The 18,801-nt window shown below is 36.4% G+C and overlaps 1 protein-coding gene across 8 annotated transcripts in view; it reads left to right on the forward strand.

Moving 5' to 3' along the window:
* The window catches only part of SPATA6 (spermatogenesis associated 6), a 152,722-nt gene that overhangs the window by 58,948 nt on the left and 74,973 nt on the right, over positions 1-18,801 (forward strand). For 7 of the 8 annotated variants that reach the window (XM_081485159.1, XM_081485157.1, XM_081485158.1 and 4 more), the window contains 2 exons: positions 10,725-10,805; positions 17,141-17,434. In XM_081485159.1, the coding sequence (XP_081341285.1) occupies positions 10,725-10,805; positions 17,141-17,434 (375 nt within the window). Of the gene's footprint in view, positions 1-10,724; positions 10,806-13,637; positions 13,730-15,850; positions 15,992-17,140; positions 17,435-18,801 lie in introns of those variants that run through there. The other variant, XM_081485161.1, reaches the window with a different exon arrangement.

Genomic DNA, 18,801 nt, shown 5'->3' on the forward strand with positions numbered 1-18,801 from the left:
GGAAATGGTGTCACAATCATAGGGGCACATATCGTGGCTTTACCAGCTTAATGTGGACTATTCAGTTGGAAGCACATGAGGAAAGCTACAGCTTTGCTAGGCTGATTGCAGTTCCAATCAGCGAGCAGCATACCTGCCAGAAAGTTGACCGGGAGGCCCTGCAAGTGAGGGTGCAATCAAAAGGAAGAAGCGAGCTTTCCACTCATTCCTTGCTGGCTGAAACTGTGCACGCTCAGGGGAGACAGTGGTAGTCCAACAAACAGGGAAAACCGAAGGAGACTAGAAACCTGCTGTATCTTTGAGTGCCTTTCCCCAACCCACACAGAGATAATCAGTAGAGTAGAACCCTTACAGGTTTGTTGGATGACCACTAAGTTATGCATACTCTGATGAGACCACTAGAAAGAATAGAATAAAAAGATATGGCACATATATAAATTGAACAGCAGAATGGCAGATGTAAATTCAATCACATCAGTTACTGTATTTGAATGTGAGTGAACAACACACTCCAATCAGTGGTTTGTTGTCCTGGCAGGATACAATGCACTCCTCCTCAGAATTCTTAGCATAGACATCTATCTGAGTTTTAGCCATCTTTCTGAATCCATCACTATGGCAAGAATTCAAGTCACATTTGGGCTTAAATCTTGGCACTATCACAGACTACCTTAGTAAACTTGAGACTACTATACCTTGGAGATAGCATGTTTTTTGGTGGATTAATGAAAGCTTGTAAAGGGTTACCATAATAACCTGGCACATAGAGAATGATCAATAAATATTAGTGATACAGTAATGGCTGGGGAGATCATAGTAAGGTGCTGTTTGTTATGGATGATGGTGGTGATGTTAATATCTTCTCTACACTGTGAACTCCATAAAAACAGAATCTGTGACTTTATCTTTGATCTTAACTCTTAGCACTGTTCTTTGCATAAAGTAAGTACTTATATGCCTCTTGATTGAATTGAATAAATGAATTGTATCTTACTGTAGACTTCATAGAGGAAACTGACATTTCAGATGTGTGATGATTATATTTATTTTGGTTAGGTTGTGGTACCCAGTTGTTTAGTCAAACACTAGTCTCAATGTTACTGTAAAGATATTTTGTAGATGTGACTAATATTTACAGTCACTTGACTTTTAAGTATAGGAGATTACCCTTGATAATGTAGGTAAACCTCATCCAATTAACTGAAGACCTGAAGAGCAAAGACTGAAGTTTCCCAAAGAGTAAGAAATTCTGCCTCAAGACTGTAATATAGAAATCCTGAGTTCCCAGCCTTCTGGTTTGCTTAGAGATTTCACACTCAAGACTACAGTATCAACTTTGCTTGAGTTTCCAGTCTGCTAGCTTTCTGTATGGATTTTGGACTTGTCACTCTCACAATTGCATGTACCAATTCCTTAAAATAAATATCTATCTCTGTGTATATCCTATTAATTTGGTTTCCCTGAAACCTCAACTGATACATATGGGTCTTGAAAAATCTAAAATAATGGCTAAAACACAAAGTATTTACTGTATGACCAGCAATATATGGGGAGGGGTCAAGTGATAAGTTGCAGTCCAGGCTGTGATACTTATAAAATATGTGCTCAAACGATTTGACACTCCTCTCTTCCAAATGCAGAGCCAACTCTGCTGCTCATAAGTATGGACTCTACTTAGTGATTCTAACAGATACAATGTGGTGAAGTGACAGTGTTAGACTTTTGAGACCAGGTCATTGAATGCACTGTGGCTTCCTCTTTGCTCTCACACTTAATATCACTCACTCCCGGGGAAGCCAGTTGCCATGTTTGAGGACATTCAGGCACCTCTCTGAAGAGGGCAGAAGCTGGAACAGTTTTGTTGGAGTGTATATGAGAGTTTGAAGAGCCTTGAAGAAATTATCAAATGAATGTTTGCAGGAAAATGAGGTAAATGTTACTGGAAATTAGTGGAAGAAGGAACCCTTGTTGTGTAATGGTGTAAAGTTTAGCAGCCATGTAGGATATAAAAAATAACTGATGAAATGGGTGGTCCTTTTAAGGAGACTTTCTGACAGAGTGTTAAGAGGGGCTGTCTGGTTTCTTACTGCTGCTTGTAGAAAAATAGACGAGAGAGAAGCAAAAGGAAATGCTGTTAATAATACAAAAAAGAGGTAGAACTTACTGTTTTTGAGGATTGTCAGCCTTCCCCCATGGCAAGTAATGCTGAAATTAAGGAATGGCTTATGAGCAAAAATCATTCTAGGGCACTTTCAGGAAATTATGGTCTGATGGTGAAACCAAGATTATGACTATAACATCCTTTATTAAAATCTCCAAATATCCAAACTGTTGCCTCAGAAAATAATTTAATGAAGCAGGTTTTATTCTACTTTATTTTTTTGTATTTTACTTTTAAAAATTTTAATTAAAATTTTTTATATAATTAAAAAATTGAAGTATAGATGATTTGCAATGTTCTATTAGCTTCAGGTATACAGCAGAGTGATTTAGTTATCTATCTATTTCTCTGTATATGTATATATATGCATGTGTGGATGTGCATGCATGTGTGCTAAGTTGCTTCAGTAGTGTCTGACTCTTTGCGAACCTATGAACTATAGCCTGCCAGGCTCCTCCGTCCATGGAATTTTCCAGCCAAAAATACTGTGGTGGGTTGCTATGCCCTCCTCTAGGGGATCTTCCCAACCCAGAGATGGAACTCGGGGTCTTTTGTGTTGCAGGCAGATTCTGTGCCACTGAACCACCTGGAGAGCCCATGTATGTGTATGTGTGTGTATATATATATATACATATATGTATATCTGTTTCAGATTCTTTGCCATTATAGGTTATTACTAGATATTGAATATAGTTCCCTTGTTGTTTATTATATGCATAGTAATATGTGTTTATTAAACCCATACTCCTAATTTTTTAGTCTCCCCATTTCCACTTTGGTAACCAAGTTTGTTCTCTGTGTCTCTATTTCTGTTTTTTAAACAAGTTCACTTGTATCATTTTTTAGATTCTACGTATAAGTAATCTATAATGCCTGTCTTTCTCTGACTTACATCACTTAGTATGAAAATCTCTAGGTCCATCCATTTTGCTGCAAATGCTATTATTTCATTCTTTTTAGTGGCTGAGTAGTATTCCATTGTATATATGCCACATCTTCTTTATCCGTTAATCTGTCGATGGGCATTTAGGTTGCTTCCATGTTTTTTCTGTTGTAAATACTGCTGCAGTGAACACTGGTGTTCATGTATCTTTTTGAATTAGAATTCTCATCTTTTCCAGATACGTGCCCAGGAGTAGGATTGCTGAATCACATGTTAACTCCAATTTTGGTGTTTAAGGAACCTCTCTACTATTCTCCAGAGCGGTTGCAATTTATATTGCCACCAACAGTGTAGGAAGATTATTTTTTCTCCACACCTTCTCCAGCATTTATTATTTGTAGAATTTTTGATAATGGCCATTCTGACTGGTGTGAAGTATTGCCTCACTGTAGTTTTGGTTTGTGTTTCTCTAATAATTAGTGATGTTGAGCATCTTTTCATGTGCTTGTTGAAAATAAATCTAAAAATGAACATACAGATGGCCATTAAGGTCTTTTTAGGTCTTCTGCTATTTTTTTTTTTTAATTGAACTGTATGAACCCTTGTTGGTCCTATTGTTTGCAAATACTTTCTCCCATTCTGTACATTGTCTTTTCATTTTGTTTATGATTTCTGTTGCTGTGCAAAAGCTTTTGAGTTTAATTGGGTCCCATTTGTTTATTTTTGCCTTTATTTCCATTATTAGAGAAGATGGATTCAAAAAAAAGGATTGCTGCAATTTATGTCAGAGTGTTCTGCCTGTGTTTTCTTCTAGGAGTTTTATGGTATCTTGTCTTTGTTTTGAGTTTATTTTTGTATATGGTGTTAGAATGTTCTCATTACATTCCTCTACATGTAGCCATCCAGTTTTCCCAGCACCATTTATTAAAGAGATTATCTTTTCCCCACTATATATTCTTGCCTCCTTTGTTGTAGATTAATTGACTGTGAGTGTCTGGGTTTATTTCTGGGCTTTCCAACCTATTTCATTGATCTGTGTGTCTGTTTTTATGCCAGTTTCATACTGTATTGATGACTGTAGCTTTGTAATATAGTCTGAAGTTAGAGAGCATGATTCCTCCAACTTCATTCTTCTTTATCAATATTGTTTTTGCTATTTGGGGTCTTTCGTGTTTCAGTACAAATTTTAAAATTTTCATTCTAATTCTGTGAAAAATGCTATTGGTAGTTTGATAGAGATTGCATTGAATCTGTAGATTGCCTTGGTAGTATGGTCATTTTAACAATATTGATTCTTCCAATCCAAGAACATGGCATGAATTTCCATTTGTTTGTGTTGTCTCCAATTTGTGTCTTATAATTTCTGGAGTACAGATCTTCTGCCACCTTAGGTAGGTTTTTTTCCTAAGTGTTTTGTTCCTTTTGATGTCATGGTAAATGAGACTAGTCCCTTAATTTCTCTTTCTAATAGTTCATTGTTAGTGTATAGAAATGCAACTGATTTTTATATGTTAATTTAGTATCTTGCAACTTTACTGAATTCATTGATGAGCACTAGTAGTTTTCTGGTGGTGTCTATAGGATTTTCTATGTATAGTATCATGTTATATGCAAATAGTTAGTTTCACTTCTTCTTTCCAACGTGGACTCATTTTATTTGTTTTTCTTCTCTGATTGCTGTGGCTAGGACTTCCAAAACTACATTGAAGAGAAGTGGTGAGAGTGCATGCCCTTCTCTTGTTGCCTTTCAGCTTTTCACCATTAAAATGATGTTAGCTGTGGCTTTCTCATATATGGCCTTTATTATGTGAAGTATGTTTCCTCTGTGCCCACTTTCTAGAGCATTTATATTATGAAAGGATGTTGAATTTTATCACATTTTTAAAGGTTAATTTCCACTTACAGTTATTATAAAATATTGGGTATTTTCCCTGTGTTGTACAATACATACTTGAAGCTGTCTTACACCCAGTAGTTTGTACTTCTCTGTCCCCTATCTCTATATTCCCCCTCCCTTCTCCCTACTGGTAACTTGAAGAAAGTAGAGAAAACCATTAGGCTATTAAGGTCTGACCTAAATCAAATCGCTTATGATTATACAGTGGAGGTGATGAATAGCTTCAGGGGACTAGATCTGATAGACAGTGTCTGAATAACTATGAGAGGAGGTTTGTAACATTGTACAGTGACCAAAACCATCCCAAAAGAAAAGGAATGCAAGAAGGCAAAGTGGTTGTCTGAGGAGGCTTTACAAATAATTGAGGAAAGAAGAGAAGCAAAAGGCCAGGAACAAAGGGAAAGGTATTCTCAACTGAACGCAGATTCTCAGAGACTAGCAGGAAGACATAAGAAGGCCTTCTTAAATGAACAAAGCAAAGAAATAGAGGGAAACAATAGAATGGGAAAGACTAAAGATCTCTTCAAAAAAACTAGAGATACCAAGGGAAAATTCCATGCAAGGATGGGCATGATAAAGGACAGAATCAATAACGATCTAACAGAAGCAGAAGGGATTAAAAGAGGTGACAAGAATACATAGAAGAACTACACAAAAAAGATTTCAGTGACCGAGAACCATGATGTTGTGGTCACTCACCTTAAGCCAGACATCCTGGACTGTGAGGTCAAGTGGGTCTTAGGAAGAATTATTATGAACAAAGCTAGTGGAGGTGATGGAATTTCAGCTGAGCTATTTCAAATCCTAAAAGATAATGTGATACTGTTAAAGTGCTATACTCAATATGTCAGCAAATTTAGAAAACTCAGCAGTGGCCACAGGACTAGAAAAGGTCAGTTTTCATTTCAATCCCAAAGAAGGGAAATGCCAAAGAATGTTCAAACTACTGTACGGTTGGGCTTATTTCACTTGCTAACAAAGTTATGCTCAAAATCCTTCAAGCTAGGCTTTGGCAGTACATGAACTGAGAACTTACAGATGTACAAGTTGGGCCTGGAAGAGGCAGAGGAACCAGAGATCAAATTGACAACATTTTTTGGATCATGGAGAAAACAAGGGAGTTCCATAAAAACAACTACTTCTGTTTCCTTGACTACACTAAAGCCTTTGTGTTGATCACAACAAACTGGAAAATTCTTAAAGAGATGTGAGTACCAGACTACCTTACCTATCTCCTGAGAAACCTGTATGCAGATCAAGAAGCAACAGTTAGAACCAGACATGGAACAATGGACTGGTTCAAAATTGGGAAAGGAGTATGATAAGGCAGTATATTGTCACGCTCCTTATTTAACTTATATACAGAGTACATCATGTGAAATGCCAGTCTGGTTGAATCACAAACTGGAAATCAAAATTGTCAGGAGAAATATCAGCAGTTTCAGATATGCAGATGATACCACTCAAATGGCAGAAGGTGAGGAGGAACTAAAGAACCACTTGATGAGGGTGAAAGAGGACAGTGAAAAAGCTGCCTTGAAATTCAACATTCAAAAAACAAAGATCATGGCATCTGGACCCATCACTTCATGGCAAATTGAAGGGGGAAAAGTGGAAACAGTAACAGATTTTCTTTTCTTGGACTCCAAAATCACTGGGTTGGTAACTGTATCCGTGAAATTAAAAAACACTCCTCCTTTCTTGGAAAGAAAGCTATGACAAACCTAGACAGTGTATTAAAAAGCAGAGACATTATTTTGCCAACAAAGATCTGTCTAGTCAAAGCTATGGTTTTTCCAGTAGTCATGTATGGATGTGAGAGTTGGACCATAAAGAAGGCTGAGTGCCAAAGAATCGATACTTTCGAACTGTGGTGCTGAAGAAGACTCTTGAGAGTCCCTTGGACTGCAAGGAGATCAAACCAGTCAATCCTAAAGGAAATCAACCCTGAATATTCTTTGGAAGGACTGATGCTGAAGCTGAAGCTCCAATCATTTGGCCACCTAATATGAAGAGCCTACTCACTGGAAAAGACCCTAATGCTGGGAAAAATGAAGGAAGTAGGAGAAGGGGGTGACAGAGGATGAGATGGTTGGATGGCATCACTCACTCAATGGACGTGAGTTTGAGCAAACTCTGGGAGATGGTAAACGACAGGGAAGCCTGGCCTGCTGCAGTCCATGGGGTCTTAAGGAGTCAGACATGTCTTAGCCACTGAACAAGAATAATACCAAAAAGTGAGGAGAGATAAGAAAGCCTTCCTCAGTGATCAATGCAAAGAAATAGAGGAAAACAATAGAATGGGAAAGACTAGAGATCTCTTCAAGAAAATTAGAGGTACCAAGGGAACATTTCATGCAAAGATGGGCTCAATAAAGGACAGAAATGGTAGGGACCTAACAAAAGCAGAAGATATTAAGAAGAGGTGGCAAGAATACACAGAAGAACTGTACAAAAAAGATCTTCACGACCCAGATAATCACGATGGTGTGATCACTAACTCTCACCTAGAGCCAGACAACCTGGAATGTAAAGTCAAGTGGGCCTTAAGAAGCATCACTACAAACAAAGCTAGTGGAGGTGATGGAATTCCAGTTGAGCTATTTCAAATCCTAAAAAATGATGCTGTGAAAGTACTGCGCTCAATATGTCAGCAAATTTGGAAAACTCAGAAGTGGCCACAGGAGTGGAAAAGGTCGGTTTTCATTCCAATCCCAAAGAAAGGAAATGCTAAAGAATGCTCAAACTACCGCACAATTGCACTCATCTCACAGGCTAGTAAAGTAATGCTCAAAATTCTCCAAGCCAGGCTTCATCAATACGTGAACTGTGAACTTCCAGATGTTCAGGCTGGTTTTAGAAAAGGCAGAGGAACCAGAGATCAAATTGCCAACATCCACTGGATCATGGAAAAAGCAGGAGAGTTTCAGAAAAATATCTATTTCTGCTTTATTGACTATGCCAAAGCCTTTGACTGTGAATCACAACAAACTGTGGAAAATTCTTAAGGAGATGGGAATACCAGACCACCTGACCTGCCTCTTGAGAAACCTGTATGCAGGTCAGGAAGCAACAGTTAGAACTGGACATGGAACAACAGACTGGTTCCAAATAGGAAGAGTATGTCAAGGCGGTATATTGTCACCCTGCTTATTTAACTTATATGCAGAGTACATCATGAGAAATGCTGGGCTGGAAGAAGCATAAGCTGGAATCAAGATTGCCGGGAAAAGTGTCAATAACCTCAGATATGCAGATGACACCACCCTTATGGCAGAAAGTGAAGAAGAACTAAAGAGCCTCTTGATAAAAGTGACAGAGAAGAATGAAAAAGTTGGCTTACAGTACAACATTCAAAAAACTAAGTTCATAGCATCCGGTCCATGCCTTCATGACAAATAGATGGGGAAACAGTGGAAACAGTGGCTGACTTTATTTTTTTAGGCTCCAAAATCACTGCAGATGGTGGGTGACTGCAGCCATGAAATTAAAAGACACTTACTCCTTGGAAGGAAAGTTATGACCAGCCTAGACAACATATTAAAAAGCAGAGACATTACTTTGTCAACAAAGGTCCGTCTAATCAAGGCTATGGTTTTTCCAGTAGTCATGTGTGGATGTGAGAGTTGGACTATATAGAAAGCTGAATGCGGAAGAATTGATGCTTTTGAACTGTTGTGTTGGAGAAGACTTTTGAGAGTCCCTTGGACTGCAAGGAGATCCAACCAGTCCATCCTAAAGGAAATCAGTCCTGGGTATTCATTGGAAGGACTGGTGTTGAAGCTGAAATTCCAATACTTTGGCCACGTGATGCGAAGAGCTGACTCATTTGAAAAGACCCTAATGCTGGGAAAGATTGAGGGCCGGAGCAGAAGGGGATGACAGAGCATGAGATGGTTGGATGGCATCACCGACTCAAGGGACATGAGTTTGGGTAGACTCTGGGAGTTGGTGATGGACAGGGAGGCCTGGCGTGCTGCATTTCATGGGGTTGCAAAGAGTCGGACACTACTGAGCAACTGAACTAAACTGCTTCCTGTTTGCCTCTTGTATTCTATAGTGATTTTCCTCTGTCTGCTACATACGTACCTTGATTATATGTGGGGCACATAACTTGTTCCTTTAGTTCATAGGTATTCTAATTGTGAGGAACTATATTCTTGGAACTGTACTTGAAGAACCATACCTGAGACGGCTGAATAATGATTTGATTTAGATGGCAACATCCTGGATTTCAAGCTAATGTTAAAAAGGGTGAAACTTTTTCCTTTGCCTTTCTTTTTATTTCCTTCAGTAGGGCATGCATTTATTTTGCACATGAGAGAAATCTAAGTAATTTATGATCAAAGAGTGAATTGTGATTGTTTAAAAATGTGCCCCCCCCCCACAATTTTTCATGCCCTTCTGCTAATAAGGTAGTCTCTTTTGTTCTAGAATGTGGATTGTACTTAGGAGCTCTAATGAATAGAAAGTGACAGAAGTGACAGTGTTGGACTTCTAAGACTAAATCATAAAAAGAATTTTGTCTTCTGCCTCGGTTTTTTTTGGAAGAGCTAGTTACCATATCATGAGGACATTCAAGAAGTCCTGTGGAGAGGTTTGTGTGATAAGGAGCTGCGTCCTCTTTTTTAAAAGATGGAAAAGAAGTGAGTCCTCCAGTCAGCAGCTGTGTGAATCTTAGGAAGCAAATCCTCTTGCCTCAGACAAGCCTCCAGAGAACTACAGCCCAAACAACATCTTGACTGAAATCTCAGGAGAGATTTCAAGCCAGAACCACCTAGTTCAACCTCTTCCAGATTCCTGACCCTTAGAAGCTATGTGAGACAATAAACATGTAATGATGTTTTAAACTGCTAAGTAACATGCTTTGCAACAACAGATAACTAATAAATAAGCATAGTGGATATCATCAATAAACGTATGTGTGCTGAAAAAGTCATCCACTTAATTCATAGGTAGCTCATATTTAACTTTTTTGTAGTGTATAATGTTTGAAACTTTAAAGTTAGTAAGTCAAAGACAGGGTAAAATGTTTGACTTCCATTATATTAGAATGAAGCAGCCCTGGGCACAGACAACACTATATCTTTGATGTTTTGGTGAGCTGTCATTTGTGTGACTGTCATTTGTGTGCTTCCAGATATTTTCTCGGGTACTTTGTGACTGTTCCTTTGAATTTTACCATTTTTTTCTACTTATCTCAAAACAGTGTTTAAGCTGATGACTGAAATTTTTCAAGAAATAGAAACCAGATTCATTCATTCATAGATCTGGGTTTAAGCTTCATTATGGGAAAACTGTTGGAAGAATTGGTAGAGACTTATCTATCTTCTGTATTCAAGAACTATATACCCAGGAGCTGTGAATAGTTTTTAGCATCTAAAGACTATGAAAGTATTTCTTGATTGTGTAGTTATGTATGTCTCAATTTGTAAGAGTAAGAAGAGTTGGAATCCGTTAAGTATTCTCACATATTTACAACTTTAATATTGTTATTAACAATCTTTAAAAATTTTTATAGGGAAATACTTGAAAATGAAAAATTTCTTAATTTCTCCATAAGAGCAATATAATCACTTGTAAGTGAATCATCAGCAATGAAACTGTTCCTTGGTAACATTTAACATTAGTTTGTTGTCTTTATCCTTAATAAGAAGTTCAAACTAACAAATAAAGCAGCTGAACCTTGATAAATGTTTGTTACTGTAGGTTATATTTTCATCAGTAATAATTATCTTTTTAAAAGGTAAACTGTTTAATAATACCCTGTCTTTCCTCTTCAGGGAATTGCTCCAAAGCTGGAATTTTCTACAACCTCAGTGATTACTGAATGTCTGATAAGTTCCAGGAAGTGCCGCACTCAGGTTAAAATAATTTAAGTATTTAATGATTTAATGTATTAGTTCATATTTATTGGGCATTTGGCAAGCTCTTTTTTTTTTTATTTTGGCTGCACTTCTTTTCACATTTTTTGAATCTTTTAGTTCAGTTCAGTTCAGTCACTCACTCATGTCCAACTCTTCACGACCCCATGGACCACAGCATGCCAGGCCTCCCTGTCCATCACCAATTCCCAGAGTCTCCTCAAACTCATCTCCATTGAGTCGGTGATACCATCCAACCATCTCTTCCTCTGTTGGCCCCTTCTCCACCTGCCTTCAATCTTCCCCAGCATCAGGGTCTTTTCAAATGAGTCAGCTCTTCACATCAGGTGGGCAAAGTATTGGAGTTTCAGCTTCAATATCACTCCTTCAAATGAACACCCAGGACTGATTTCCTTTAGGATGGACTGGTTGGATCTGTTGCAGTCCAAGGGACTCTCAAGAGTCTTCTCCAACACCACAGTTCAAAAGCATTAATTCTTCAGCATTCAGCTTTCTTTATAGTCCAACTCTCACATCCATACATGACTACTGGAAAAACCATAGCCTTGACGAGACAGACCTTTGTTGGTAAAGTAAATCTCTGCTTTTTACTATGCTGTCTAGGTTGGTCATAACCATCTTTCCAAGGAGTAAGCATCTTTTAATTTCATGACTGCAGTCACCATCTGCAGTGATTTTGGAGCCCCTGAAAATAAAGTCTGCCACTGTTTCCACTCTTTTCCCATCTATTTGTCATGAAGTCATGGGACCAGATGCCATGATCTTACTGTTTTGAATGTTGAGCTTTAAGTCAACTTTTTCACTCTCTTCTTTCATTTTTATCAAGAGGCCCTTTGGTTCTTCTTCACTTTCTGCCATAAGGGTGGTGTCATCTGCATATCTGAGGTTATTGGTATTTCTCCCGGCAATCTTGATTCCAGCTTGTGTTTCTTCCAGCCCAGCGTTTCTCATGATGTACTCTGCATATAAGTTAAATAAGCAGGGTGACAATATACAGCCTTGACGTACTCCTTTTCCTATTTGGAACCAGTCTGTTGTTCCATGTCCAGTTCTAACTGTTGCTTCCTGACCTGTATACAGGTTTCTCAAGAGGCAGGTCAGGTGGTCTGATATTCCCGTCTCCTTAAGAATTTTCCACAGTTTGTTGTGATCCACACAGTCAAAGGCTTTGGCATCGTCAATAAAGCAGAAATAGATGTTTTTCTGGAACTCTCTTGCTTTTTTGATGATCCAGCATTTGTTGGCAATTCGATCTCTGGTTCCTCTGCCTTTTCGAAATCCAGCTTGAACATCTGGAAGTTCACAGTTCATGTATTGCTGAAGCCTGGCTTGGAGAATTTTGAGCATTACTTTACTAGAGTGTGAGATGAGTGCAATTGTGGGATAGTTTGAGCATTCTTTTGCATTGACTTTCTTTGGGATTGAAATGAAAACTGACCTTTTCCAGTCCTGTGGCCACTGCTGAGTTTTCCAGATTTACTGACATTGAGTGCAGCACTTTCACAGCATCATCTTTTAGGATTTGAAATAGCTCAACTGGAATTCCATCACCTCCACTAGCTTTGTTCGTAGTGATGCTTTCTAAGGCCCACTTGACTTCACATTACAGGATGTCTGGCTCTAGGTGAGTGATCATACCATCGTGATTATCTGGGTCATGAAGATCTTTTTTGTATAGTTCTTCTATGTATTCTTGCCACCTCTTCTTAATATCTTCTGCTTTTGTTAGGTCCATACCATTTCTGTCTTTTATGGAGCCCATCTTTGCATGAAATGTTACCTTGGTATCTCTAATTTTCTTGAAGAGATCTCTAGCCTTTCCCATTCTGTTGTTTTCCGCTATTTCTTTGCATTGATTGCTGAGGAAGGCTTTCTTATCTCTCCTTGCTATTCTTTGGAACTCTGCATTCAAATGGGGATATCTTTCCTTTTCTCCTTTGCTTTTCGTTTCTTTTCTTTTTACAGCTATTTGTAAGGCCTCCTCAGACAGCCATTTTGCTTTTGCTTTTTTGCATTTCTTTTTCTTGGGGATGGTCTTGCTCCCTGTCTCCTGTACAATGTCATGAATCTCCGTGTAAGTTCATCAGGCACTCTGTCTATCAGATCTAGTCCCTTAAATCTATTTCTCACTTCCACTGTATAATCGTAAGGGATTATATTTGGATCTTTAAAGTAAAACAATTATCATCGGTATTTAGCATTTTGTTTACATTTTAATAAGTATGAATGTGAAAAGCTTGTTACAGTTGGTAGATGGTACATTTACTTACTTACTTCCTGGTGTTTTTTGTTTATTAATGGAAAGAAATCAAGCTGCCAGAAAGATGTTGGGATCAGGAAGTTCCACATAAAACCAGATTGGAGCCTTCTATAAATCTTAAAGAACTTAAAGTTCAAAGGATTTGCTAAAAAGCTCCCTTTTTAGCAAATGGGACCACAGGTTCTCAGACTGGGTTATAGGTGTTTAGTTAGGTATAGCTTCTTGAGTGTTTCTGATTCCTTAAGGGATGGTTGCTCTAGTTTGGTAGCTGTTCTAATGCTATCAGATCAAGAGAACCTTGGCTACTTCAGTTTAAGTACCTTCTATGTTTGTAAAAACTGTTTTTAGTAAACTAGATATCTGGATATATTAGTCCATTTTGGTCCATCTTTCTACTGAGTCACCAGACTCATCTTGCTACCCTGTCTACAGATGATCCAACAATGTCCAGGCATTACTCATACATATGTGGCTGCATTATGACCAGGTAACAATGGGCAGCTGTGATGATGAGCCGGGACTATATAAAGCCTTGTGGGCCCAAACAGGGCAGGACTGGACCTATGGTGGGAAAGTAGAGTGTTAATTTCCTACGTAACAGTTTAAGAGTAAATTTTCTCAGGGTGATGACAAACTAAGAAAGGTAAAATATAGTTATAAGATCATGAAGGGGATCTTTCTTACTTTGTTTAGCAAAACATTTGCTGTATCAGCCTTTAGCCTAATTATTTGTCTTTTAAATGCAAAATGAAATACTGCTGTTAGAGGTCTAATGACTCGCTTGCCAAATGTAGAGCTGGCTTATGACTTGTTTGGAGATATGCTCTGTGCACATTTATAAATTGTCATAAATTCTTTCCCCGATCATAACAAGTTTCCTTTCCACGCTAGGGTATTCCCTTCTGCTGGATGGGTAGAAAGTTCTCTTTTTTGGTCAGGAGTGTAGCATACACACAGAAGAGTGCGTACATTCTAAGTGTACAGCTTGGTGGAAGACTCCTTACTAAATGCAGAACTGTCATCCCACTAGTAGTTTCATTGGACTAGCATTTTGCTCTATAAGCGTTTGACTTCCTGTTTCAGTGTTTGTCATTTGTTCTTTGTTGAACAGAAATGTGAGAAACTAGCTGTTGGTGTTAGTGTTTAAGAAAATATTCTTGAGATTCAGACAGATTTGGTTTCAAGTTCCTCATAGACTGATTTAAAGATTAGAGAATATATGTGCCTGGCACATAACATATAATTAATAAATTTTGTGACTGTTACTGAGGTTATGGTTTTAATTAAGATAATTGAGATGTAGAAGACCTAGATGAGGTATTAGAATATATTGTCTGATAGGTGCAACAGAGTATACATTTTTACATTAAAATTGTGGATGGTAACAGGCAGAATTTTAATCTTATGCAATATTGTTTGAGAACATACTAAATCTACTTTTTTCCCAAGTAAGTATTAGTTACAATTAAATTTTTAATGGCTATAAAACAGCATTTTCAGCTTCAAATACAGTTTAAAATAAGGCAAACCATTTTAAATTTTAAGAGTGAGTAAAATAAACTTCACATGATAATTTAGGTTTATAAATATTTATAATGATCTTTATTCCTTTGGGAACATTTTTTTCAAGTTTTTTAAATCACGGTTGATGTCACCAATTCTATGGACTGATAATAATAAAGTATATTATTGGGATTTTCTGGAATAAATCATTTTCTACTTACTTTCTTTTACCTACCACAGGTTAGAATTTATCATTAGTAGTAGTAGTTAGTAGTTAAATATTACTAGTAGCTTTATCAATATGTCTGATAATCTATATCAGGTTTCCTGTGTAACTAAGTTAGTAACTTAAGATGTTTCTCACTGTTGTGTGGCTTGGCTGCGTAATTCTTTTGGTTTGGGCTGGCTAGGCTAGGGCTGAGTGGTCTAGGATGGCTTCACCTAAATGTCTGGCAGCTAGATGACTTCTTGGTCTGAGAGGGACTTTACATTCCTGGTATTTGGCTTGATGTCAGTCAACTGGGGTGATGGCCATAGATGGTCCTCATCTAGCAGGAAAATTTCAGCTCCTTCACATGTGGCAGGAAAGTTTTTCTGGAGTAAAAGAAGAGAAGCACTTTTCAAGTCTCCTTTTGTTACAATTGCTGTTGCCTGGTGGCCGATGGAGGGAGCCATTTTGTATAAAACAGTATAAAACAGCCACTATTTTAAGTTTTGTTGGACATTAATAGGATACATTAAGGATTGATTAGATTAGAAAGCATGAATCTGTGGTAGATACAGCACAGATATACCTCACTTTCTGTGTGATATTCAGCATTCAAAAAGTGTAATGAAGAAGAAAGTTTGAGTTAGTTTTGGTTTGGTATAAACAGAAGTGGGTAAGAAGGAACTTTACAGCATTGCTCAAATAGGTAATGATGGATTCATCTGGATCTGAAAGTAAGAGACACTAAAAATGTATGAAGATCTAGGGGAAAGAGATCTAGGGGCTGAGGAGGAGAGGAGGGCAAGTAACAGATTCAGTGAAAATAAAAGGAGTAGATTGAGGAAAAGAAGGTTTGGTCAACAAGAGATTTTCAGAGTTTAGGGTGCAGTGGATCTGAATAATGATGAAATCTAAGATGAAGTAGAAAGAGATAGTTAAAACTCAGCAGTAGAAAGTCTAAGTCCAAGGTCTTAGAAAGACTCATTGCTTCAACATTTTATTAAACCTCAAAGGTTCTTTTCATGTGCTAACATTGCTGCTTCTTTGAGTCAGTGTGATGTCATAAAGATGCATGAAATGGGATGAACATTCTGCATTACTTGTTGAAGTCATTGAACAAGGTGGGAGAAGGTCCAGGAGCATTAACAAGAGCTAGAGAAGAAAGAAAGATGATGAAATAATCTGATGCTGCTGGTCTGTATGAAACTTGTGGACTTAACTTTTTTCCTAATCAGGAAATGTTTTCTTGTTTTCCTATTTTCTTTTCTGTTTATCTGCTTTAAAAAATGCATGACTCTTCTGTTTTATGTTTGTATTTTATTTACTCTGAAATAGATACCCTTAGCAGGTAGGGAGGAAGACTGAGAAGGTAGAAAAGGGGAGAGGTAGGTTTGGTGGTTTTTTAAAGTTATAAAGTTAGGAGGACATTCACAGATTCTTAACCATCTGTTTTCTCTAATATTGGAAAGCTTATAAATCTAGATAATGCTTGAAGTGGTCTTAACATTGTTTATTTGTGATCCAGCTTTTGTAAGGCAGAATAATTTTTATTTGAATAAAATATCCTAATAACTCAAAAATTTTAGAAATATGTTTGTTTTTAAAATTTTAGACTATTAGCCAATATTATTAGAAGATAGAGTACTAGTTATTAAAATTTGTAACATATCTTTTGGGCATTTTTACTTTTATGAAAGTACAAAATTAAGACCAATCTGCCATTGAATTTTAAAGTTTGGAAGAGATATTAAATTCTAATCACCTTGTATAATTCAAATAATATGTTCAATGAAAATATGTACAAAGCTTTACTTCAGATTTTCATATTGTGCAAGTGTATGTAATTATAATAGTATGAAACATATATAGTTTTCTCCATTAAGATTTTATAATCAACTAATTAGATGTGTATTTGTAAGATTATTAAACTTACCCTCTTAAGTTATATAGCCAATTATTTGAATACATAGTTACAAATGATAAGCCAACATTTACATTAATTTTTAGTATATTGAAAAATAACTTTTTAATTTTTTCTTAGATGTTTCGAATGATTAAATATTGGACTTTAACTTTCACAAAGTACTTATTAAGAAGAAGTGTGATGCAGTATATTTTATTTATTACTAGGCAGATTTATTTGGGAGGATATGGATTTGACTTCCCCCAGAATCTGCACAAGTAAGAGAGAGTGATCTAGTTGGTTTTGATAGATTATATGTACCTTAAATTACTTTTTAAAGTTTTTTCTACCGGTGGTTATATATATGGTTTACCCAAGGGTCATAATATGTATAAAGTATATCTCTCCTGGCCAAACTAATTTTTATTTTTTATGTTTAGGATAAATTTGTTTACCATACGGCTCCAGTTGAAAAACCACACGGCAGACTGCAAAACAGAACATCAAGATCACAAAAGAAAAAATCCAAGTCACCTGAGAGAAATAAGTATTGCATAAATGCAAAAAACTACGAACAGCCTACAATTTCTTCAAAATCACACTCTCCATCTCCTTACACAAAAAGACGCATGTGTGAGCTATCAGAAGACACCAGGCGGCGGCTGGCCCATTTAAATCTCGGCCCTTATGAATTCAAAAAAGAAACAGATAAACCTCCATTTGTGATTAGACATGTATGTGTTCTTTGAAACATTTCCATTGGAAACTGATCTAATCTGTAATTGCACTAAAATATTAATCTCAAACTTCTTTCAACTTCTAGCTTATATGAATAATTTTTCTTCCTGAACTGTATGTTAGCCTAGCAATCTAAAATGGAAAATTAACTTAATAAAAGAACATTCTTTTGCAGCGTTTAAACCTGACAGAGATCAAGCTCCATTATGAATCCCGTAAGTCCTCTAAGTAGCCGTTTCCTTTCCTCTTATAAGTGGACAGTGTAATAACTTTACAAATTGAACTGATATATAATTGACATTAGTACTAAAATGGCAGAGTAGGATTTTAAAAGAGGAATTAGTTTTCTTTGTGAAAAGGAAGACACCCACCCTCCAGCCCTTTAATACATTGTAAAGGATAAGTTTCCCTTGTAATTATGTCCCTTGGGTAAACCTTATGTAATGGACTTTGAAGCCAATCCTCATTTGATGGGGACAGAAAGGCCTTTGAAAGAGAAGACTTAACTTTAAGGGTAATAGAGTTTTAATCTTTCTGTATAGAAGCCTGTTTTGATGTGTTTTGTGTTTAAAGCTTGTATCCATATGATAGTCAAAAAGATTTTGGCTAATTTTAAGGGTCTATAATAATGAATAAATAATAATAAAATAAATAATAAATAATAAAAATCTTTCTCAGAATCTTCATAATTTCTTTAATTTTTATAAAAATATTTTACCTTAAAAGTGTTTCTATAACAAAAGATTGCAAATTAATAAAAAAATTGCTTTATATAATAATAAACTTGAAGATTTAAGTGCCTATAGAAGCAAAACAACTTTTTGAGGTATCTATAAAATGCTTTCTGACTTTAATGTTTCCAGTGCATTTTTCCAAATTTTAAAATGTGAATGTAAATGCAAGCAAGTAAACATGTTCCTTTGATGGTCTAATAGCTTTTTTTAATATTTGTGATACCATTTAAAAAAAATTTAGATGTACTTTAAGCAATATTTCATTCCATTTTCTTATTTTGACTATGAATCTTTTATTATTTTAGCCTAAAGTAATAGATTATTATTGTAAAAAAGAAAAATTTTAATATTATGATAACTTTTAAATGGTTACATTCTATTGAGATCATTGTAATTGCACTTGTCTTATTTATAGAACTTGTTTATAGGTTCTGGTCACTGTTTATTGTTGTTTGAACAATATCCAGACATGTTTACCTGCTTGTTTGATGGCAGTTTCAGAATGCCTTTGATTTTGTTTGCCCACAATTGCAAATTAAATGGAAAAGAAAAGACATGCTAAATTCTAACTTGAAGGAATAGTAGCACTTTAATTAAAATAGCTATGTACAAAGATAGCTAGAAATATT

This window comes from Giraffa tippelskirchi, chromosome 5 (assembly GCF_054371585.1).
Source record: "Giraffa tippelskirchi isolate mGirTip1 chromosome 5, T2T-mGirTip1v1.2.pri, whole genome shotgun sequence".
NCBI classification, from domain to species: Eukaryota; Metazoa; Chordata; class Mammalia; order Artiodactyla; family Giraffidae; genus Giraffa; species Giraffa tippelskirchi.